This window comes from Chiloscyllium punctatum, chromosome 23 (genome assembly GCF_047496795.1).
Source record: "Chiloscyllium punctatum isolate Juve2018m chromosome 23, sChiPun1.3, whole genome shotgun sequence".
NCBI lineage: Eukaryota > Metazoa > Chordata > Chondrichthyes > Orectolobiformes > Hemiscylliidae > Chiloscyllium > Chiloscyllium punctatum.
This window is the reverse complement of record NC_092761.1, coordinates 87,513,066-87,537,981: the sequence shown is the minus strand read 5'-3', so window position 1 is coordinate 87,537,981 and position 24,916 is coordinate 87,513,066. Positions and strand designations below refer to the sequence as shown.

The 24,916-nt window shown below is 40.8% G+C and overlaps 1 protein-coding gene across 1 annotated transcript in view; it reads left to right on the top strand.

Moving 5' to 3' along the window:
• The window catches only part of ube4a (ubiquitination factor E4A (UFD2 homolog, yeast)), a 57,351-nt gene that overhangs the window by 8,883 nt on the left and 23,552 nt on the right, over nucleotides 1-24,916 (top strand). Inside the window, exons 2-12 of the mRNA XM_072593407.1 lie at nucleotides 1,445-1,606; nucleotides 3,368-3,550; nucleotides 4,545-4,657; nucleotides 11,432-11,584; nucleotides 11,726-11,885; nucleotides 13,143-13,345; nucleotides 14,920-15,111; nucleotides 16,412-16,745; nucleotides 19,807-19,933; nucleotides 20,662-20,969; nucleotides 21,839-21,971. Of these exons, the coding sequence (XP_072449508.1) occupies nucleotides 1,483-1,606; nucleotides 3,368-3,550; nucleotides 4,545-4,657; nucleotides 11,432-11,584; nucleotides 11,726-11,885; nucleotides 13,143-13,345; nucleotides 14,920-15,111; nucleotides 16,412-16,745; nucleotides 19,807-19,933; nucleotides 20,662-20,969; nucleotides 21,839-21,971 (2,030 nt within the window). The 5' untranslated portion in view covers nucleotides 1,445-1,482. The remainder of the gene's footprint in view (nucleotides 1-1,444; nucleotides 1,607-3,367; nucleotides 3,551-4,544; nucleotides 4,658-11,431; nucleotides 11,585-11,725; nucleotides 11,886-13,142; nucleotides 13,346-14,919; nucleotides 15,112-16,411; nucleotides 16,746-19,806; nucleotides 19,934-20,661; nucleotides 20,970-21,838; nucleotides 21,972-24,916) is intronic.

Sequence of the window (24,916 nt, the reverse complement as noted above, 5' to 3'; positions counted from 1 at the left end):
TAGGTGGAAGGAGGTTAACGTGAGGGTGATAGGCCGGAGAGGGGGTGGGGGCGGAGAGGTCGGGAAGATGATTGCAGGTCAAGAAGGCAGTGCTGATTCTGAGGGTTGGGACTGAGGAAAGGTGGGAGGAGGGGAAATGAGAAAGCTGGAGAAATCTGCATTCATCCCTTGTGGTTGGAGGGTTCCTAGGCGGAAGATGAGGTGCTCTTCCTCCAGGCGTCGTGTTGCCATGGTCTGGCAATGGAGGAGGCCAAGGACCTGCATGTCCTTGGCGGAGGGGGAGTTAAAGTGTTCAGCCACGGGGCAGTTGGGTTGGTTGGTGCGGGTGTCCCAGAGGTGTTCTCTGAAACGTTCTGCAAGTAGGCGGCCTGTCTCCCCAATGTATAAGAGGCCACATCGGGTGCAGCGGCTGCAGTAAATGAGGGAAGTGAGGGGGGAGGTGTGGGCGCAAGTTTTGCATTTCTTGCAGTTGCAGGGGAAGGTGCCGGGAGTGGAGGTTGGGTTGGTGGGGGGTGTGGATCTGATGAGGGAGTCGCCGAGGGAGTGTCTTTCTGGAATGCTGAGAGGGGTGGGGAGGGAAATATATCTTGGTGGTGGGGTCTGTTTGGAGGTGGCGGAAAGTGGAGGAGATGCTCCTCTGCCCTTGAACCCCGCCCCTCCAATCACCACCAGGACAGAACCCCACTGGTCCTCACCTACCACCCCACCAACCTCCACATACATTGTATCATCCTTCGTCATTTGCAAGAAATGCAAAACTTGTGCCCACACCTCCCCTCTCACTTCCCTCCAAGGCCCCAAGGGATCCTTCCATATCCATCACAAAAGAAATTCACCTGCACCTCCACACACATCATTTACTGCATCCGCTGCACCCGATGTGGCCTCCTATACATTGGGGAGACAGGCCACCTACTTGCGGAACGTTTCAGAGAACACCTCTGGGACACCCGGACCAACCAACCCAACCGCCCCGTGGCTGAACACTTTAATTCCCCCTCCCTCTTTTCCAGCAACACATTTTTAAGCTCTGATCTCCAGCACCTGCAGTCCTCACTTTCTCCTAATTTTACATTTGTGCTAATAACCATTTGGGGAGAAGGACAAAAAATACTTTTGAAAATTGCAGCCAATTGCTGATTACCCACGAAGTGCAATTCTTGGCCAGGGTGTTCTCTTTGGCTCCCTACTGTCGGTAGGCAGAGGTGATTATGGATTAGCTGGTAGTAGGTTGCTTCAGCAAAAGTTTGTTTACCTAAGGCAGAGAAAGGTGGATGATTGACTTAGTGTTTGAATCTCTCCAGTGAAAGAATGCATTTGTCCAATTTAGAGTATTATAGTGCAATTGTGTATACATATTGTGACATGCCGAAATAGTTCTAAGTGTCAGCACTCTTACCAGCAGTGGGTGATTCATCTGTATTTTGTATTATCTTCCTGTCAGCCTGCTTCGGAGCTGAATGGATTGGGCTTTGAAGAGAAATGACTGACCAGGAGAACAACAATAACATATCTAGCAACCCCTTTGCAGCTCTCTTCAGTTCTGTGGCTGATGCCAAACAGTTTGCCTCTGTCCAGAAACAGCAGCTTCCTACAGGGCCACCAGGTAAGTGTATTTCAGAGCTTCCCTTTAACTAAGAGATCTTTGACATCAAGCTTTGCAAATTCTAGTATTTTCTTGTCAACTATTAAGAAAAATGGGCTTAAACAATTCTGGAAGCGAGCAAATTGCATTATTTCTTTTATCAGTTCAATACTGTGAAAGTGTTTAATGTAAGTGCTAGCATCAGGTGAGGTTCCAAGCTCTAAACAGGACTGCAGAGTTCTTTGTTCAGGTTTAAGTTTTGCTAACATGTATTTACTTCAAAATCTAAACACTTACTTTTCCCTATTATGTTCTATCTTAATCTTAATGATTATTTTTCATAGAATCATAGATAAGTACAAAGCAAACAAAGCTAATTTTTCCATTGATCTATTTTCCCACTTAACAGGAAGAATATGGTTGGCCCCATTCATCCATTTTACGCCATGACTCAACACTTTCTCTTTTTCTGTATTTTTGATTGTGAACTGAAATGAGAAAAGGACAGTTTTAAAAGAAACATTTGAAAAGGATTGCCAGTTTTCTTTAATGCAAGCTGCTGGTACTTAGTGTAAAATGCTTGTTAGATTGTTGCTTATTCAAACAGTGGATGATATCTGGTTGCAAATGAACTGTCGTGGAAGTGTGTACAAAAAATGATTTGTCAGACAACAAGTAGCTGATAGGTCTGTGGAGTGGTGACCAGTTGTCAATGACAGCAGCTTTCTGGCCCCATAGTTATTGGGAATGGCCTGCCTTCATTTATACAGTCTAGTCTTATTGGAATTTTATAGGTTTATATGAAATTCCCCCTTCATTCTTCTAAACATCACAACTCTTTAGTGAACCATCATGATTTGAAGAATTAAGGTGTATTCTCAATGATTTGCAATGTAGAGACGAAGGAGCTTTGCTTTAGATGGACCACGGTGAAATTCTAACCTTGTCTCTGTTTTACAACACTTTAGCTCAGCTATTCAAAGCTAAAGTTTTGTTCAGTGGAGAAATCCAAACATTTCTACCAGCTATTGACAGAATGAGGGTATTTGACAGTTCAGTAAAGTTGAAAACTTGCATGTTGATGGTATGTAGGAATGTTGTTTGTAGATTTAAAGGATTTTAATATGCAGAGTGTGACCAGAGTGAAATGTATTTACACAACCGAGAAAGGGAGAGGGACCCTGTTATCTCTCATAAGGGCATTCATAAACAATCTCCTCATGATTAATAGCAAGAAATATTTTTACTGTGAATGTGATTTAACAGTATCAGAAGAGCTGTTCCTGTTCCTTCAGAAACTTAAGATAACAAAAACTTCTATCTTTCAGAGAGCAGCTGATGTTTGAGCTTCTGATTTTTCATCATTGTGGAAAAGAAATTCTTTAAGAAGGTGAAATTAATATAAAGGAAATTGATGGATCTGAGAGTTTCTCTCTCTCTCTCTCTCTCTCTCTCTCTCTCTCTTTCCCCCCACCCCCCACCCTGACCACCTCTCCCTCACCTCTACCATTTAAAAAAATGGGTCTGACCACATGATTGCCAGTTTCCTGCCTATTTGTTTTCTGGAAGGCGCCCCCCCAGAATCTGGCTGGTTTTCCCCTGTACATTCCAGAGACCAATTGCTTTACCTAAAAGTCCGGTAAGATTAAAGTCAGCTAGTGAAATACAAGAATAAACTTAGGGAAAATGTAAGGCTATTATTTGAATGCTGTACATTTATCTTGTAGTGAACATTGAGTTTTTGTGTGATTGCATACGGTGTTTTCATGTGTTCCTATCCAGAATGTCCATTATCTACAGAAGATGTTTATGACAGTGAAGATTCAGATGTCAGTAGTTTGGAGAGCATTGACAATGATTCGATTACAGACCTCAGCCGTGCATTTCGCTCTCAAAAGGAAATATGTGAACAACTCAATATTAATCACATGCTTCAGCGCATCTTTCTTCTTACACTTGACAACAGTGAGTATCTAGTGGATTTTTTTTTCTGTGAATTTTATGCTCCTCAAGGTGAAGGATGTTAGTTCCAAAAGATGGAACAATTTCAATTTCACACACCAGTGGAAATATCAAAGGTTATTAGACCTGACATCTCATGGGTTATGTGGAGAATAAAGCTCTTCCACTGACCCTGAGCAATGTACCTCAGCTTCAGTCCTTAGAAGTGCATCCATTATTGCATTGGTGTTATGTTCTCGATTTCTCGTATTTGCCATTCTGAGCACTTGCAGAATGTAACTCCGACTTTAGTGCTGAGTTATGGACATTGTCATTGTCAGACTATATGGGTGTGCGCACAGTGTCTTACCCAAAGAGGAGCAGTTATTTCTCTGGTGTTTTGGCTAATCTATTAGGTAATAATTGAAAAGTGTAGCACTGGAAAAGCGCAGCAGGTCAGACAACATCCGAGGAGCAGAAGAGTTGACGTTTTGGGCGTAAGCCCTTCACCAGGATGTCTTCACTTTCTCCTATCTTATTAGGTAAGTAAAGTTGCCATTGTTTTACCAGATTAGAGTTGCTGTCTCATCAGAGAGTTAGAGGTATGACTGATGGTGTTTTAACCTGAGAGTCACCATGCCTCAGGCAAAGGGAGAGGTTGAGAAGAATAATTTTTCATGGTAACCTCAGCTCGTCCGGGAATTGAACCAATGCTGTTGTGTCATTCTGCATTGCTGTTCAGCCAGCTGAGCTAAACTGAGTCCAGAGCCTGGAGTAATTTGCTTTCTGCTGCACTTCTACTTAATCCTGCTGTTTTTTATTTCTTGTATTTACGACAATGTTTTGCATTCTCTTGCTGCAACCCCCTATTTTTATTTTTACTTTTCCTTGTTTTCACTCATTTTGCACTTAAACTGTAACATTGATGTTCTCATTTGATTAGTTGATGCCTGTAACCCTGCTCAGGCTTCTGATGATGATCATTATTTTAAAATACCTTGGATGGTGTGTGTTTTAGGTGACCCCAGTCTGAAGGGAGGCAATGGGATCCCACCACGCTGTGTCTATTTGGAGGATATGGCTACTGACCTGGATGGGCAAGATTGGCTTGACATGAACAATGTTGAACAGGTATGACTTTTTTCAAGCAATTGACGTTCCTTTTGTTTCTTGGGAGGTTTGTTTTTGATGTCAATATTAAAAGTTGTCCTCTGTCTACCAGAGTACATTAAACAATTATTACTCTTTCTCATATGGTATTAAAGAAGTTCAATCCAGAGGAGATCATGCTTGTAGCACCTAAACGTCTATACTTAACTAACTGCTGTGATTGTAGGGAGAATGAAGAATTTATTTATAGTAGTCTGAGTATTGGCATGATTGATCAGCTGGCATTTCCTGTCTGCCAATTTTGTCTATCCATACCTCAGTCGATTGAGCAGGAAAACTGTAATTTGCTTTTGTGTCCTTTGGCTAGAGGAGGAAATCAGGAATTCCTTGCTTGTGATGGATACTTTGAAAGCTGAGCACAGGATCTACTTAAGGTTTAGCATTTTCCATTAGCAAATGGCCTTCAAATATTCACTCACTAAGTGTCAAAATGTGTCCATTCGTAATCATAAAGATATACAGCACTGAAACAGACACTTCGGACCAACTCGTCCATGTCCACCAGATATCCTAACCTAATCCTAACCCATTTGCCAGCACTTGGCCCATATCCCTTGAAACCCTTCCTATTCATATACCCATCCAGATGCTTTACTGTAATTGTACCAGCCTTCACCACTTCCTATTGCAGCTCTTTCCATACGCGCACCACCCTCTGATTGAAAACGTTGCCCCGAGGTCCATTTTATATCTTTCCCCTCTCACCCTAAACCTATGCCCTCTAGTTTTGGACTTCCCTAACCCAGAGAAAAGACCTTGTCTGTTTATCCGATCCATGCCCATCATGATTTTATAAACCTCGATAAGGTCACCCCTCAGCCTCCAACGCTCCAAGGAAAACAGCGCCAGGCTATTCAGCTTTGCCCTATAGCTCAAATCCTCCAAACCTGGCAACATCCTTGTAAATCTTTTCTGAACCCTTTCAAGTTTCACAACATCTCACTGATAGGAAGGAGACCAGAATTGTATGCAATATTCCAAAAGTGGTCAAACTAATATCCTGTACAGCCCCAACACGACCTCCTCACCCCTATACTCAATGCTCTGACCAATAAAGGAAGGCATACCAAAAGCCACTTTCACTATCCTATCTACCTGCGACTCCACTTTCAAGGAGCTATGAACCTGCATTCCATGGTGTCTTTGTTCAGCAACACTCCCCTTGTGGAACACTACAACAAAATAAGTTTTGGAAGAAAACTGGAAGAAAACCCCCTTTGGAAGAAAACCCCCTTGAGTATCACTCCTCCATTATGCAAGTTTTTCAACTGAACAAAATATTGGCAGCAAAGAACTGTAGACTATTTCTCACATACTGATTCACATTCTCATTATTTATTGGTCATGGAGGAATGACGAAGATCGGCACCACCTGGTGAATATGGTCCAATCTGGACAGATGCCTTTCTTGGCAATGATAAACAGAGCAGTAGATTTTAAAGCAGCTTAAATGGTTTTCATTGTTTCAGCCTAGAAGTGTGTGACACCATATTGCATGGACTAATATTGGTATAACAACAATGGATAAAATAATAAGGGAAGGAGGTCCTTTCAAGTCTTACTTAGCATCCCACTTAACAGAGGGAAACTTTGAATCGAACTTACAGCTTGGAGATTTCTATGTTTCCATCCTAGTTTGTTGGGCCAGGATGGATGAACGCAACAGCATTGATGCTGCAACTCTGAAGATTGACAGATGAATCTTTACGTTGATCTCAGTGCATTCATTGAGAACTACCTTTTTCAAGTATGAAGTTTTCACCGTTGTTGATTTTAATGCCGGAGTTGGTCTTGACAGCCAGGCATGAGCCGTATTGTCCAGAAACCAGAGAGTTGGAAACTACAATGGAAATGGATTTCTGCAGAAAACCAATGCCACCTTTCAACTAATAAATTACTTCAAGACCATGTGGATGCATTTCCACTCTGAGTACTGGCACCCAGTAGACTATATATTAATGCATGAATGACACTAAAGGGCATCCTGTATGTTAGAGTCATGCCTGGTGCTGACTGTCATACAGGTCAATGATGGTATTACTATTACAAGACCGAGAGAAAACCTAACAAAGAAATTGAGTCAGCAACTTGCCAACTTCATCTTGCAGGGCTAGGTGTTAAGCATCCTTATAGTCCAGATTGAAACATGGTAATCCCATTGCAGGTGCCATTTAAGAGCTTGTCTGGGGTCCCAATAAAATTGTAGCATTGAATACTTCTGTCAAAGACATCACCCCCAGCAGGAAGGAGGAGGACAGGGATGGATTTAATAAAAATGAAGAGAAGTCCATGACCTTCCAACAATAAAGAGGTCAGCTTATCAGGCTCATCTCACTCAGCTGGCCATCGATCAGGAAAAAGACAGCCTGCCATCAAGTATGCAGCACCCTTCAATGTAAGCTGAAGGGCATTCAATTGATTGTATTTGTAGAGAGAAGTCAATTGCACAAGCAATTTGAGTTCAGATAGTCAACGTGGTTTTGTCAAGGGCAGGTCGTGTCTCACAAACCTCATTGAGTTTTTTGAGAAGGTGACCAAGCACGTAGATGAGGGTAGGGCAGTTGACGTGGTGTACATGGACATCAGTAAAGCCTTTGATAAGGTTCCACATGGTAGGCTGATGGAGAAAATGCAGAGGCATGGAATTGAGGGTGATTTAGCAGTTTGGATTAGAAACTGGCTTTCTGAATGCCGGCAGCGAGTGGTGATTGATGGAAAATATTCTGTCTGGAGTCCAGTTGCTATTGGTGTGCCACAAGGATTTGTTTTGGGACCACTGCTGTTTGTCATTTTTATAAATTACTTAGACGCAGGCATAGGTGGATGGATTAGTAAATTTGCAGATGACACTAAAGTTAGTGGAGTAGTAGACAGTTTGGAAGAATGTTACAGGTTGAAGGGGGACTTGCATAAACTGCAGAATTGGGCTGAGAGGTGGCAAATGGAGTTCAATGCAGCTAAATGTGAGGTGATGCACTTTGGGAAGAACAACAGGAAGGCAGAGTACTGGGTCAGCGGAAAGATTCTTGGTAGTGTGGATGTGCAGAGTCCATGTGCATAGATCCCTGAAAGTTGCCACCCAGGTGGATAGTGCTGTTAAGAAGCCATACTGTGTGTTAGGTTTCATTGGTAGAAGGATTGAGTTCCGGAACTGCAATATCATGCTGCAACTATACAAAACGCTGATGCGGCCACACTTGGAATATTGTGTGCAGGTCTGGTCCCCGTATTTCAGGAAGGATGTGGAAGCATTGGAAAAGGTGCAGAGGAGATTTACCAGGATGTTGCCTGGTCTGGAGGGAAGGTCTTATGAGAGACTTAGGTCTGTTCTCATTCGAAAGAAGGCGGCGAAGGGGGGGGATTTGATAGAGACATACAAGATGATCGGCGGATTAGATAGAGTAGACAGTGAAAGACTTTTTCCTAGGATGATGACGTCAGCTTGTACAAGAGGGCATAACTACAAATTGAGGCGTGATAGATTTAAGACAGATGTCAGAGGCAGGTTCTTTACACAGAGTGTGGTAAGGGTGTGGAATGCCCTACCTGCTAATGTAGTCAACTCGGCCACATTAGGGAGATTTAAACAATCCTTAGATAAGCACATGGATGATTTTGGGATAGTATAGGGGGACAGGCTGAGAATAGTTCACAGGTCGGCGCAACATCAAGGGCCGAAGGGCCTGTTCTGTGCTGTATTGTTTTATGTTCTATGATATTGATGGCACAAGCTTCTATGAGGCACTAGAATCTGTCAATGGATCAACACGTCAAACCCAAAACTCCCTGAGAAACACCCATAACAAGATGCTGCACGCTAACAAGGAGTCTGCTTGGACTACTAGAGGAAACTTTTTCCATCAATAAGAGTGCCAGTACATGATACTGCAATCATCAGCATCAAACAGTCATATGCCAAAGAGGAATTGGGTGAAAGCCCAACTTGCAATTTAACAACTGGAGGAAATCATGACCATTGATGAAGAGCAACAGAGTCACTGGAATGCCACCAGAAGCCTTGAAGCATGATGGGCATGTCCTATATACCAAGCTCTGATATTTTTATGGTCTGCGGTGAATGGCAGGATGCCACAGGATCTTTGCAATGCAATATCGTCACTTATTATAAAAACAAAGGAGAAAAGCAGCACTGCCCAACTTATGTGGCATCATGCTCCTTTTCTATTGCTGGGAAAATCTGGGCATATTTCTGAACAGGCTTAGGCATCACTGAAGAAAACCTAAAGGGCCAATGCAGTTTTGGAGCAAGCAGAAATATGGCATATTTACTCAGACAAATACAAGAAAAATGATGACAAAACAAAAGTCTGTGCATCACTTTTCTAGACCTCACCAAGGCATTTGACAGTGAGCAGAGACAGACTTTGGAGGATCCGTGAAAAACAAATAATTTATCTATTTGGGGAGGGTCAGTTTGTCTTGATGTGACCAAGACAAGGAAGTAGACGATAGGCTTTCAAAAGAACTGCAGATGCTGTAAATCAGAAACAAAAACAGATGTTGCTGGAAAGCTCAGCAGGTCTGGAAGCATCTGTAAAGAGAAATCAGGATTAGCATTTCAGGTCCGGTGACGCTTCCTCAGAAATGATGGTAACAAGGACAATGTTGATTTATATGCAGAAGGTAGGGTGGGGAGAGGGTGTAAGGAGTAAATGACAGGTGGGAATAGAGCCCAAAGAGAGAAAAACAGTTGGACAGACAAAGGAGTGGATAACCATCTGGTTCAGCTGTTAATGGAGGCTGTTATGGCAAACAATAAGTAGTATATAATGACAGATTCTGCGATAACAAGGGTTGATGTGTGGGTTTGGGTGCTAGGACATGGGAGAATTCAGGCCTTAAAATGATTGAACTCGATATTGTGTCTGGAGGGTTGCAAAGTCCCCAAGTGGAAAATGAGGTGTTCATCCAGCTTGTGCTGACCTTCATTGGAATGTTGCAGCAAGCCTGAGAGAGAGGCGGCCAGGGAACAGGGTTGTGTGTCTCCTAGCTGTCATTCTGACTTTCTCGCGGGCATTGATCTCCTCTAATCAGGTATTGAACCCAAAAATGGACTTATACTCTTCAGTGCTGCTGCGGCATGAAGTCTTATGAGCCATCAAGCTGAGCTTGGTCTCTCCTTGATCTAAAAAATGGATGGATTAATGACAACGTATTTGCACACCGGTTTTGTTTTAATGTGACATCTGGTTGCTGGATAAACTACTTTTCTGTTTGGCATTTGAGAGAGACTTGAAGCTGATTTTCTTCCTATCTTCTGCACAAAGTATTAAACATTAGCTGATTAATCAATAGGGAATCAAGGTTTAGTGCCTTGACTGCTGTCTGCGCTTTGTTGTCACCTATCAGGAAGTGCAATTATCTCAGGACAATAACTTTCCTTCCACAATAATGTCTTGCTTCTGCTTAAAAACCTTTATGCCCTCATAACTCTGTCTTAGTCAAAATCGATAAGTCACGATGATGTGAACTTGCAGTTGTTGTTTAAAGTTTCTGTGTGTTCTGTAACACTGTTTTCTAATTTATGTTTTCATATATATAATTTGACAATTGGCAGCCATCCCATGTCTGTAAGTATCATGGCGCCTCTCACAACTGAATTCCTGTTTGAAGAAACTGCTTGAAATGCTTTTTTTGCTTTTATTGATTACCAGTTAAATCTCAAAAACGCAGACAGATCTTAGATTTAGAGATTCACAATTTCAATTTAAAATAGAATGATTTTGTGCTCTGATAGCACCTGATGCATTAATCTGAAGCCAGTGATAATGTATGGTCTGATTATTTTTTAAGAGGTTTGCTTCCATTATAATTTGATTCAGGAACCTAATGATCCTTATGACCTAGGTTCTGTTCTGAAATTCTGAGAGGTGTAAGAAGGCAGTGGTTAGCACTGCTGCTCACAGCACCAGGGTCCCAGGTTCAATTCCAGCCTCGGGCGATTGTCTATGTGGAGTTTGCACATTCTCCCTGTGTCTGCATGGGTTTACTCCGGGTGCTTCGGTTTCTGCCCAAAGATGTGCAGGTCAGGTGAATTGGCCTTGGTAAATTGCCCAAAGTGTTCGGTGCATTAGTCAAAGGGAAATGGGTCTGAGTGGATTACTCTTCGGAGGGTCAGTGTGGACTTGTTGGGCCGAAGGGCCTGTTTCCACACTGTAGGGAATCTAATCTAAAAGGCGCCATGTAAAAACAAATTACTTATTTTAGAAACATTTTAATTATTCACAGCATATCAGCATTCTTGGCAAGGTGAGCATGATTTGCTTATCCCTAATTGCCCTTAAGAAGCTGAAACTGGAAGAACAAAGTTATGTTTTAAACTTATTTTCAATTTATATTTTTTTTTGTTTAATTGAAGTAGATTAATGTTTAACTAGGCACTGGTGCAGAGACTTGCAAGTTTGCTGTATTTTTGTAAGGCTACAACTTGTAGAATCCTTATTAAAGCATAAAATATTCTGTAGTTAGCAGTTAGTACAATTCAGCTGTCTGTCTACTGCCAGCATTTTCTATAGTGATGGCACGTGTTCAAACTATATTTAACATGTTGAATATCAAGTAATGCCAAGAGCTTGCATCAGCAGTCTGTTCTTACTGGTGAATAGGCAATTCAAAACAATGGGAAAGAATGAGGAATGATTTTGGACTAGGTGCACAGATTGGTACCTTGAATGATCCATGAAATTGATAATAATGAACATGTCATTTTAATAGGCTTTGTTCACTCGCATGCTGCTTCCAGAACCAGGGACTCGCTTGATCTGCATGACATCAGGGAATGTTATTAATATGTCAGCTGATCGAGATGCTGGAGAGAAGGATGTTGTTAAGTACCTGTTTGCTTGTTTTCAAAGAGCAAAAGGAGAGGTATGTACTTCTGAGAACCTGCCATTGCCCAGATAGCCTTTTAGTTGACTTTTTTTGGTGTCTATTTCCTCCTTTTGTCCTCTATATGAGATTTGGGCTTTCTCTTTCCAACAACATTGAAAATATAATCTTTCTCAACAGATTACAAAGGTCCCAGAAAACCTATTGACTTACGCTATTCGTTGTAAGGCTCTGACTGTGTCCAACACGCGCACTGTCCTCCTCACACCTGAGATCTACGTCAATCAGAATGTCTATGAACAAGTCGTCGATTTGCTACTTGAAGGAGTAAGTGGACCACGTAAGTAAATAATTCCAGTATTTCTCTGAATTTATACATTGGAATGCAAGATAGGCATGTGTTTCATGTTGGAAAAAGGATACATTTGTGCATTTTTAAAAAATGAAATAAGAGCTTGCAATTTAATGCCTCTCACAAACTTCGGATGCTGTCCTAAGGTACTTCACATTTAATTAAGTACTTTTGAAGTGATCAACAGTTAATAGTATCAATCTAGTGATTAAATGATGTACTTCAAGTTGACCATTTTATTATCTGAATCATTATCTTTGGTAAATAAATACCTGGTAGTATATTTATTTATGCAGAAGTTAGTTAGATAATAGAATGCTCTGCTATCTTAGTTTATGAAGCAAAATTTTTCCTTAATATGGATATTTAAAGGTGAAGATTTTATAGGACTGTAAGGAGAGACAGCATGAGAGCTCTAAACATTTTGGCGAGCTCTAAAAAAGAGCCTGTGTCAATAAGATGGAATACGTGACATTTTAGACTATTTTATACAATTCTGATTCTAAATTGGTGTGTCTGGGCAACCCAGGCTTTAACAATGGTGATGTTTTGATGAAATTAGTCATAGGTGGCATTCTGACAAATCATATTGTCTCAAAGAGTGAGTAGAACCCTCTTTACACCCTGTACTATCAATATAATGAAAAACTCTCCAAAGTTACATTGGCAATGTAGTACCATTTAAATATAGCTAAGTAATAACAATTTAAAGGACATGCTAGATGCATGTGGGGAAGGCTAACTTGGCTCATCAGTCTAGAATTAAGTAAGTTTCTGTCTCTCCGGCTCCCCCATCAGTCATAATTTCTAATCATTTTACAAATAATTTTAAATAACTTTTGCCTCCGACACTATATCCCAGTTATTCCATGTGATAATCATTCTTTGTATGGAGAAACCTTCTGTCTTCCGTGCCAAGAACACCTTTCCATTAAAATAGACCTGTGGTTTATATCTTACCGTTCCATGTTTACCACATTCTTGATCGTATGCACAGTGTGATCATTCTGCTACTCTGGATGTAGGATTGCACACTGAGCTGGAAGGTTCGTTTTCAGATGTTTCGTCACCATACTGGGTAACATGATCAGTGAGCATCCAGATGAAGCCAGGAGGCTCACTAATGATATTACCTAGTGTCATGATGAAACGTCAGAAAGCAAACCTTCCTGCTCAGCGAGCAAATCTACATCCAGAACCTCAACCTGAGCTACAAATCTTCTCAAAATTCTGTTACTTGTACAGACTTTGAAGATGTTACAGAATTTATGGATGATGTGATAGCTACCTTGAAGGCAGATGAAGAGGTGCGGACATTCAATGAAGTCATGTTTCCAGTATTGGACATCTTATTGCGGCGCATCAAGGAATTGGACCTTTGCCACATAATGCTGTACGGTTACTTGGATATCCTCCTTTATGTTACCCGACAGCCTGAACTGGCGCAAGTAAGAAAATTCAAAATTACTCAAGGTTTTATATGATTTGCTGCTCGGATACTATTTATTGATTGGTTTGGTACCTGCTGTGTATAGAGATCTATTCAAACCAAGCTACAGAGAAACTTGCAGTGTTTCTGTTGGTACAATTGGATTGTGATATGTATGTGTCACTGTACTTAGCAAAGTCCATAAACCTGAGACAGATTACCGAATTTGGAGATGGCTAAGTGTTCTTTTGTGTACTGTTTATAAGTATATTGTAAAGAAACCAAAACTCCAACTTTATTAAGACAGAACATTTGTAAGCTTTCTGATCCCTCCCCTTCCCATTTAAGAATTTTCTTTAAGAATTCGATTGTTATGTGATTGACCCTCTTAGCAGATTTACTCACTCAAATGATGTTGCTGATCCAGTTTATTTAACCAGACATCACCCATATCCTGAGTAATAAGTACCAGCTTGGATCAGCTGCAGATAAACTTGCTTTCAATTTCCTGTCACATTGGAAACAGTTCCTTTGCAGTTCAGCTATCAGTTCCTTCATCTTTTCACCTCTCTCCCTATCATGAAGGACAGTCACAAGACAATAGCAGCCATACATTGTCATGTGAAGTCTTTGTTTCTTACACAAAATACCTTTGTTTCTTCTGCCAGTATAGCAGTATGCTACTTGTAGTATAGGAGAAGTCTTCTTAAAATAAGACTGAAGTTATCCAGATGATGTGATTTCCCACCCAAATTCAGGAAAAATCTGACCAGAACTGAGACAGCGCCTGCTCTTTTAATTTTAAATTATGTTTAATCTTGATAAGTTGTGATATCTTGGGCTTGGAATTGCATTTCATTTCCAGTAAGTAAAGAAAATGTTCCCAGTGTACTGCTTTTAGGAACCAATAAATGACTTGTAATAGCTAACATAAGGTGTGATTTCATGTTATCGGTGTCTGGTCACTGGGAGTGCAGATCATAAAGTTGGAGACAAAACTGTCTTCAGTATGCACTCAAATGTACCTGCCATATTGGAGATGGCTAAGTGTTCTTTTGTGTACTGTTTACAAGTATATTGTAAAGAAACCAAAACTCAGGCTTACAGTGTAAAGTTAGTTAACCATTCACTGATATCTCCACTCAAAAACAAGAGCAGCCTGCTAGGATGAGGGCTGCCCTGGAAATGTACATGAGAAGATGTTCCTATTAGTTTTCCTCTCTCTCTTCAACTGTCCTGACCTGCATGATCTCCAGTTGCCCTCTAGTACTTTGATCAGCTGACTGTTTGTCATATGTGAAACTGCATACAAAGTGTGCATCACCACTGGTCATAACTTTACCCCCACACAAGATTTTCCAAGTGCACTTTCTAGCAGGTCTGCTGGATGGTAGCCAGAAACCTGATTATTTTTAAAAAAAAATTCTATCTTAATATGAGATAGGGATTAAGACCATTTAACTGTACTGTGCTTTTAAGAATTCTTTCTGTTAATGTATGTGTGTTTCTGTGAAGCTGCTAAATATGGTCAATGTACAAAAATAATATTAGCATCGCAAATTTGAAATGATTGCTATTTATTTCCCTCAACAGGTTTTCTTAAAGCATATTGAGCCAAAGGATCCAAAGAATGGTAACCTATATCAGCAGACCCTGCTGGGGACTGTCTTAAACATGTCCTGTTTGCTAAAAACTCCAGGACTGGTGGAGAATCACTTGTACTTTTTGAATCCTTCGAGATCTAGTCCTCAGGAGATCAAAGTTCAAGAATCAAACATTCACCAGGTGAGTTCTTTTGAATGGGCTGTGCTGTTATGCAGTTTTCCTCTCCATCCAACTTGTCTGGTCACATGCTGTCTCATGCTGATGGGCTTTACCCTGACTTTTGCCAATATCAGTCTTGTTGCAGTGAGAAGGAAGTTCTCAAAAATTATAATGCATACTAGAGAATGTTCAGAGCTGTCTCATTATTAAAGGAATATTGCCTCCAGTTTCCCTCTTATTTCCTTTTATCCTTTCCTCGACCAACCTCAGTCTGGCTGAAGTTGGAGACCAGCAATTGGAACCCTGGGAATTCTGTTTTTTTCCACTCATGAGCCCACCCATCTAGCGTTGCTGTTCAAATTTTGCCTTCTAGTTCTCTTATGGCTTAAGTTTTATTTCCTTTATGAGCAAGCTACTTCTTAGTTCCACCTGTACTGATGGATACTCATTTATTATTCTGATATATTTCACTACATTTCAGTTGGAGTGTCCAACTGAAGGTGTTTGCGGTTGTTTCATTTTGTTAACTTCCACTTGGGTGCCAGCTGTGGCTGAGTGGTAGTATTTTGAATTACAATTTGCTTACAATATTTGTGGGTTCAAATCAACCATACACTTATTTAAATTCTGGGTTGAAATTTCAGTGCAGAAGGACTGCTACATTGCTGAAGGTTAACTTGAGATCTGTTCCCATCCACATGCTTAGGCAGATATAGGCATAATTTGAAGAGGTAAAAACAATGACAGCAGATGCTGGAAACCAGATTCTGGATTAGTGGTGCTGGAAGAGCACAGCAGTTCAGGCAGCATCCGAGGAGCAGTAAATAATTGGAAGAGGTGGCATCCTTACAGTTTCCTAATCAACATCACTGCCTCTCGTTCATTCATTCTTTGTGGTGTTTTCCTGTATACACTGCATAAGCTGTAACACTTGCTTCTGGATCTGCAAAAAGTAATCTATCAGTTGTAAAGTTCTGTGGGACATCTCAAGGGATTTGATGCTGCTCCATATAAATAACGTTCTTTATTGCAGTACCTTATCAAGATCATGGAGTAGGTGATACCTTAATTTATGTAATCTTATTGATATCAAGCTTATATACATGACTAAGATATCTTTGTTCTGAAACTTTGATCCCAATCATTCTGTTTTCATCCCTTTTACACAAGAATTTGCAGTTAACTGAGAGATAAAATTGAGCAAAGGGAGCTTTCCTACCAATCATCTGTTAGCTTACCTGCAGATGACTTCATATATCTTTTGTAATGCAGTCTCATATTTGGGAAGGTTGTTCAGAATATTCTTGTTTTGATTTTGCAGTTCATGGCACAATTGCATGACAAAGTTCATCTGATACTACGGAATCTCATCCAACTTTCCTCAGATACCAAACATTGTATCCTTTCCTGGCTCGGAAACTGCCTCCATGCCAACTCAGGACGGACAAAAATCTGGGCTAACCAGATGCCTGAGCTCTTCTTCCAAATGTATGCATCAGATGCCTTCTTCCTGAACCTTGCTGCTGCTTTGCTAAAACTCTGTCAACCCTTCTGCAAGCCAAAGTCTCCTAAACTGCTGACCTTCAATCCTACATATTGTAGTTTGAAAGACCTGAATGAAGAGGAACGGAAAAGCAGAAATGTTCATATCAAAGGTGTGGCTGAGCAGTAAATCGATTGCTTTTGTTTTTAGTTATTCAACAGTATATCAGTGCAATGGGTGATATCTATATCTGTTATCTTGCACAAAATCTTGATGCTAAGCACTACATTAGTTATTAACAAACATCTCGCTGCATTTGAAAAATGAAACTTGCAACAGGAAGTGTGGAAGTGAATTAGACCCAATACTTGATCCTCGTGGAGTGGCATGGCCCCACTTGATACTAATAGCTCACAGTGTGCTCTTTACCAGAGGCAGGTGTCATTTTTTTTATTTAAAGCCCAACTGTATATTTCAGTGGTTTCCAGACTTTTCATAGTTTATTGAATCCTATATGCATGTTGATATACTTACCAATCCATTGCAAACCTTGGTATACTCCTGGGATCTTCTAGTGGGGATTTCCTTGGCCACCCAAAAGAAAACAGCACCAAAATTGCACAAATTTGTTTTTTTTTGCATGTAGAAACACGGCACAGTGGTTAGCACTGCTGCCTCACAGCGCCAGAGACCCGGGTTCAATTCCCGCCTCAGGCGACTCTCTGTGTGGAGTGTGCACATTCTCCTCATGTCTGCGTGGGTTTCCTTCTGGTGCTCCGGTTTCCTCCTGCAATCCAAAAATGTGCAGGTTAGGTGAATTAGCCATGTTAAATTGCCCGTAGTGTTAGGTGTAGAGGAATGGGTCTGGGTGGGTTGCGCTTTGGCGGGTCGGTGTGGACTTGTTGGGCCGGAGGCCCTGTTTCCACACTGTAAGTAATGTAATCTAAACAGAAATGAGGTTGGTGGTAATTCAGCATTCTCAAGCCTGATCTGACCTGTGGTTCTCTGTGCTGGGCAAGAATCACCTTCTGGCCAATGTTATGAATAACATGTTGTAACTACTCGTGTATCTCATTTACAAGTGTGTAAAATTGTTGTTGCAATGGTCAGCACAACTTTCTGCACTGAATTGAGAATGAAAGTGTGTCAGAAATGTTAATGGGGTTGACTGAAAGAGAGGAGGCGCAGAGAGCTAGGAAATGAACGTGAGACTGGGGAGTGGCAAAAAGGAAACTGGTCGCAATAATGATTTCCTGGGGGAGGTGGGTCAAGACAGTGATGATGCAGTGAGTGCAGAACAGGTGATAGCCTGTGCTTTAATGTCATAGAGTCATACAGCACAGAAACAGCCCCTTCGGTCCCACCAGTCCATGTTGACTGTAATCCCAAATTAACCGAGTCCTGCCTGCCTGCTCTTGGCCCATACCCCTCCAAATATTTCCTGTTCATGTACTCCTCCAAATGTCTTTTAAGTGTTGTAACTGTAGCCATATCCATCAATTCCTCAGGAAGTTCATTCCACACACGAGCCATTCGTTGTGTAAAAGAAAATCATTTCTCACATCTTCTTAAAATTTTTCTCCTCTCACCTTAAAAAGATGTCCACTAGTCTTGAAATCCCCCATACTCGGGAAGAGACATCTGCCAAATACTTTATCTATACCCCTGATTATTTTACAAACCTCTATAACATCATCTCTCAACTTCCTACATTGCAATGAGAAAAGTCCCAGCCTGTCCAGCCTCTCCATACCTCAAGTCCTTCATTTACAGCAACATCCTGCTAAATCTCTTCTGACCCCCCCCCCCCCCCCCCCAGTACTCAGGCCTCACCAATGTCCTATATGACCTCAACATAACATCCCAACTTCCATATTCAAAGGTCTTAGCAATGAATGCAAGCATGCTAAATGCTTTCTTAACCACCATACCAATATGTGAGGCAAATGTCAAAGAATTATGGACTTGAACCCCTAGGTGTCTCTGTTCTACAATACTGCATAAGGCTCTACTTTTAATTGTACAAGGCTTGTCTTTGTTTCTTTTACCTACATGTAATACTTTGTATTTATCCAAATTAAGTTCCATTTGCCACTGTTCAGTCCATTGACCCAATTGATCGAGATCTCTTTGCAATCTTAGATAACTTTCTACACTGTCCACTGTACTACCAATCTTGGTGTCTTCCGTAAGCTTACTAACCATGCTTTCTATATTCTTATGCAAATCATTTATATAAATGATAAACAAAAGTGGACCCAGCACCGATCCTTGTGGAACACTGCTAGTCACAGGTCTTCAGTCCAAAAATCAACCCTCCACCATCATTCTCTGTCTCCTGTTGTTAAGCCAATTTTGTATCTAATTGGCAAGATCACCTTGAATCCCATGTGATCAAACTTTAGTAATTAGTGTACCATGTGGAACCTTGTCAAAGTCCGAGTAAAGAATATCCACTTCTCTGCCCTTGTCAATCTTCTTGGTTACTTCATCAAAGAACTCAATCAAGTTTGTGAGGCACAATTTCCTTCGCACAAAACCATGCTGACTATCCCGAATCGTTCCTTGCCTCTCCGAATACATATAAAGCCTGTTTTCAGAATCGCTTCCAACAACTTACCTACCACTGAAGTTAGACTCATAGATCTATAGTCCTTAGGCTTCTCCTTACGTCCCTTCTTAAATAAAGGCACAATGTTAGACACTCTTCAGTCCTCTGATACTTCACCAGTGTTTATAGATGATAGAAATATTTCTGCAAAGGGGCCTTGCAATTTCCTTCCTAAACTTCCACAAAGTCCTGGAATAAATTACATCAGGTCAATATAATGTGGAGCAAAGAACCAAGGAGCACACCTGCCAATCTGGCTCCACACCCATAAGTAACAAACTGTTAAAGGCAGTCCAGTTGGGTAAAGGACAAATCCAAGATGGAAAGCCCCTTATTTGCATCCATTAACTCTGAGCTGTGGTTCTTTAACATACTTTTTGACACCCATACCAATATGGCAATCTGTATCCTTTTTGCACAGAATGTACACATTGGTTTTCGGCCATTTTGGACACTTTGCCAATTTTAATATCTGTAAAATGGGCATAGACTCATTGAATTCCTAAGCCAAGATATCTTGCCAGCAGAATCGTTATGTACAAGCTGTGAATGGTTACATTTTATTAGGATATTTTAAATGGGAAATTCTTTTTGTGAAAGTTGTTTTATTCCTTTGCCTTAGGTTTGGACAAGGAGACCTGTTTGATCCCAATACCTCAGGGACTGGAACCGTCTTTTGCTCAAACTTACAACTTGGTCACAGAGAATTTAATCCTGACTCAGTTTGCCTTACACCTAGGTTTTCACAGGTACTGAGAGTGTATGTGCAATTCATAGCATAAGGAAAAATGGTCAGAAAGTGCAATTAAATCATGTCTTCAACCTGTTAATTTTTCCTTTCCTGGGATCATAGGAGAAGGCTTTCCCAACAATGCACTGGGTATGTATCAAGGGAAGGGTGTGAGGGCATGACCCTCATTGAATGGCTGATAATGGTCAAGCTTTTATCAATTATTATCCTGACACTCTCATTTTCCACTAGGCCACAGATCAAGCATGATCTCATTGGATGGTGGAGCGGACCCGAGGGGCTGAATGGCCTATGTTTTATATGGACATAAATGTTAAATAACTTCGTATTTACATATGAAGTTTGAGAAGTTAATTGATGTCACATGTAGACATGCTGATGCACTTTGTAAGGTCTTGCTGTTAATTTTTTCATTTGTTACCTTTAAAGAATTTTCAGGTTCAATTTGATTCCCCCCCCCTCCTGTAGTCCTGGAGACATCAATTCATCGGTTAATTCCTAAGAGAAGACGGAAAGCGTCTGAGAAAAGCAGATTAAGTTTAAAACAAAAAATATATTTTAAATAAAAATAGAGGGGAATTGCTTGATCTCGATCTCTGGAAAAATAGCTATGCCGTCTTGAGTTGTCCTGCTGACGCAATATATCTTTTGTGATGTTCCTCTGTATATGGTCTGCCTCTTCGGGTTAGTCTTTTGATGAGAAAGCTGTGTTCTTCACCTTCGCAGGTTACACGATCAAATGATAAAGATGAACCAAAGCCTACACCGACTGCAAGTTGCATGGAGAGAGGCACAGCAGTCTTCCAGTCCAGCTGCAGAAAACCTACGTGAGCAATTTGAACGGCTGATGACAGTTTATTTATCGACCAAAGCAGCTGCCACAGAGCCACAGATGCTCCAGAACTGTATGAATTTGCAGATTTCCACCACAACAATACTGGTGCAGTTTGCATTGGGCAATCAAGGAACAGACTACATGGAGGTGACCTTCCCACTTCTGGACTTGGAATACTGCATGCTTTCTCATGTCCCAGGTATATAGCATGCCTTCATGAAGATTTGTGAATCTTGAAGATGATGCCCTCTTCCATCTAAACGTTTCTGTTCTTTGTTGTATCTTTTCCTCTTTAATGTTTCTAATGCCATTTCCCAATTTGTGAGCAATACCATGGCAAATCAACTAAAAATGCTTTGTTTAGAAGCAAATAGTAGTCTCATTTACTTTAAGAATAGTTCATCTGGTCTAAAGGCAGCTGTCAATCATTTATCAACCATTTAATACTGCCCCAGTATCTTGCAGCTGCAATGAAGAGTTAGTGCCTTGAGCTCATTTTCCACTATGTCTTAGCAACCATTTGAGATTAATTGTTCCTTTCAACTTCCTAATGTTGCCTTGAGGTACAGGCTCATGGTTTAACACCTGCCCTCACTCCAGCTTCGAAATGTGTCTTTCCTGAGTACAATGCACCTAGTAAGCTTTGTTGTTGTTTATTTTTGAAGGTATATAGTTTAAATTTCATTGCAATGCATCACGAAACAATGTGCCTCAGCAGAGGTGATTTGGAATGGTATAGTGAAGGAGTGACCTGTTCATTGGGGTTTATTTCACTCTGGTGCAGTGGATGTTACAATGATCTTAAGTGAAAAATTTAGTTTATACATTGCAAATGAGCAAGGCTTCTTCTCTTTTGTGTGAGATGTTCCACTAAAATCCACACCATCATGCTGGTGGGTATTAACAGAATGTAATGGAAAGCTTTCAGGGTTAGCACATTGGAAGGAAGAGGTCTATTTGGCAGGAGGCTCTTCAGCTCAGTCCAACTAATCGAAATTGTAATCCATTTTCAAGATATTACTCTGTACTGATTCTTTTGACTCATCTCATTTGATTTCCTTGTTGCAGAGTTCTTTGCCGACAATCTTGGAGATTTTTTCATCTTTCTACGGAGATTTGCAGATGACATTCTGGAAACTGCAGGCAATTCCCTAGAGCAACCTCTACACTTTGTCACTGTGTTCATGGGTAACGTAGAGAGGTAATACTGAAGAGTCCATGACAAAATTCATTACCGAATCTTGTGTCACCAAGCACCCAGTGTTTGAGGTTGCTGCAGTTTTTATGTGAGTTGCATTAAAGTTGAGGATGTTGGCCCTGGTGTACTTTCACATTTCATAGTATCATAAACAATTTCAGAGAATTCATAGCATGGTCAGATGCTGAATTATGCTCCCTCTACTCTGACCCATAAATGTACTTTCATCTTCAGAAGAGCACTTTCTACTACATCACTTTGCCATTTTTACATTATCTGCATCAGTCTGTTTGCAGACACATGGAGTAAATTTGCCATTGAGCTCTGCAGTAAATCTCTTTAGCCAGTCAGACTTGGATTGAAATGCTCAATTCATTTTACTTAAACTGAAAAATCCATCTGATGTAAGACTTTCATTTGTTACAATTCTCATGCAGGGGACTAACTATTAAAAAGGGGTTTGAATTCCCAGTGACCAATAAGAAAGATCATGTAAAAGACTTTGTGTTTTAAGATTTATACTATAACAAACTAAAATCAACATTGCCTAAATATCACTTAGTAAGCAACTAAACCATCTGACTCAAGAAAAGATGACCCTGCTACCATGTCTATTTGTTACACTGCATTCAAGCCTCACATCCCTCCTGTGTTTCCACAGGCTGTCTTCTCATTACACCAGTGCATATCTTCCATAGTGTTCTTGAAAGTCGCTTCCTTCAAACCTTTTGACCATAAGTGAATTGACGTCAAACAACAAGGCATTTACTGACCGCATGTTTTCCTTTGAATTTCCACAAGGTTTGTCCTTTCAGATGGAGAATCGGGTCTCTCTAGCACTCTGTTTTATCTCTTAGTTTCTTTATTTTTTCACACCCAGCAGCATCTCTCTCGCTCTTCGCTACATTTCATTCACTAAACTAGATTTCAATAAGACTTGGCCCAGCCACAGAACCCACAGTAACCACGTCACACAGCTGGTTGTTGGTAGCGTGCCACATTTTATTGTCTTGAATTAAAGAGACAGTTCAAGACTTAAACATGGGAGGTGATGGCCTAATGGCATTATTGTTAAAATATTAACCAGGCGATTCCGGTAATATTCTGGGACCTGGATTTGAATCCACCATGGCAAGTTGACAGAACTTGAACTCAAGAAAAACATGAAATTAACAGTCTTATGATGACCATGAAACTGTTGTTCAAAGATGGTAAAACTCATCTAATTAATCAGTGTCCATTAAGAAAGGAAATCTTCTGGCCTATATGTGACTCCAGACTTACAGCAATGAGATTGACTCCTAATTGCCTTCAGGGCAATTAGGGATGGTAAGTAAATGCTTGTCTGGCCAGCGATACCCATATTCCATAAATTAATTAAATTTATTAACTTGTGAAAATTCCATTGATCTAAGCTGGATTCAGATCTAGGTTTTGGTTAAAAGGCTGGTGTCTTAATTTGTCTGTTCCTTCTGAGCAAGGTTAATTATTAAAATAGCTGCATTGCTACAGATGGTAATTTTGTATCCCAAGGTTGGTTCTCAATCTCACATCTTGCTCGAGCTTTCCCAAGTTGCCAAATTTGCCTTATTCAGATATTTGTCAAGGCTTAAATGGAAACCTTTTAGAGCCTGTATTGCTCCATTTCACCTTCTTGAACATCAGTTAAAAAATACTGTTGGTGCAGTTATCTGTGAGATTGTTGACTATTTTTGCATAATGTCTGGGGAAAGGGATTGGGACTAACTGTAGAACTTCACCAAAGTGGCAGCTCTAGCACTATTTGCCAAATGATCACCTCCTTTGCTGTTTTATTCTGTGATTCTATGAAAGGGATAGTTGAGAAGTAGCAGGCTTTTAAGAATGAGATACTGAGAGTTCAGAGACAGTATGTTCCTGTTAGTGTCAAAGGCAAGGCCGGTAGTAGTAAGGAATGATGGATAACTAGAGAAATTGAGGCGCTGGTCAAGAAAATGATGGAGGCATCAAGTTTGGAAAGCTGGGGTCGGGTGAATCCCTTCAAGAGTATAAGGGCAGTAGGAGTATAGTTAAGAGTGAAATCATATGGGCAAAAAGGGGACATGAGATAGCTTTGGGAAATAGTTAGGAAGAATCCAAAGAATTTCTACAAATACATTAAGGACAAATGATTAATGAGGGAGAGAATAGGACTGCTTAAAGATCAGCGTAGCCGTTTATATGTGAAATCACAAGAAATTGGTGAGATACTAAACGAATGTTTTGTATCAGTATTTACTGTGGGAAAGGTCTTGGAAGTCAAGGAACTTGGGGAAATAAATATTGATGTCTTGAAAAGAGTTCAGATTACTGAAGATGAGGTGCTGGACATGTTAAAATGCATAAAGGTAGATACATTCCTGGGACTTGATTAAGAGTTTCCCAGAACTTTGTGGGAATCTACAGAAAAGATTGCTGGGTCCCATACTGAGATATTTGTATCATTGACAGCAAAGGGTGAGGTACCAGAAGACTTGGAGGGTGGCTAAGGTGGTGCCATTATTTAAGAAAGGCTGTAAGGACAAGCCAGAGAACTGTAGCCTGGTGAGCCTTATGCCACTGGTTGCTTAGTTGTTGGAGGCAATTCTGAAGGACAGTACATGTATTTGGAAAGGCAAGGAATGAGTAGGGATAGACAGCATGGCTTTGTGCATGGGAAATCATGCCCCACTAACTTGATTGAGATTTTTGAAGAAGTGGCGGCACGGTTTTTGGATGGCACGGTGGCACAGTGGTTAGCACTGCTGCCTCACAGTGCCAGAGACCCGGGTTCAATTCCCGCCTCAGGCGACTGACTGTGTGGAGTTTGAACATTCTCCCTGTGACTGCGTGGGTTTCCTCCGGGTGCTCCGGTTTCCTCCCACAGTCCAAAAATGTGCAGGTTAGGTGAATTGGCCATGCTAAATTGCCCGCAGTGTTAGGTGTAGAGG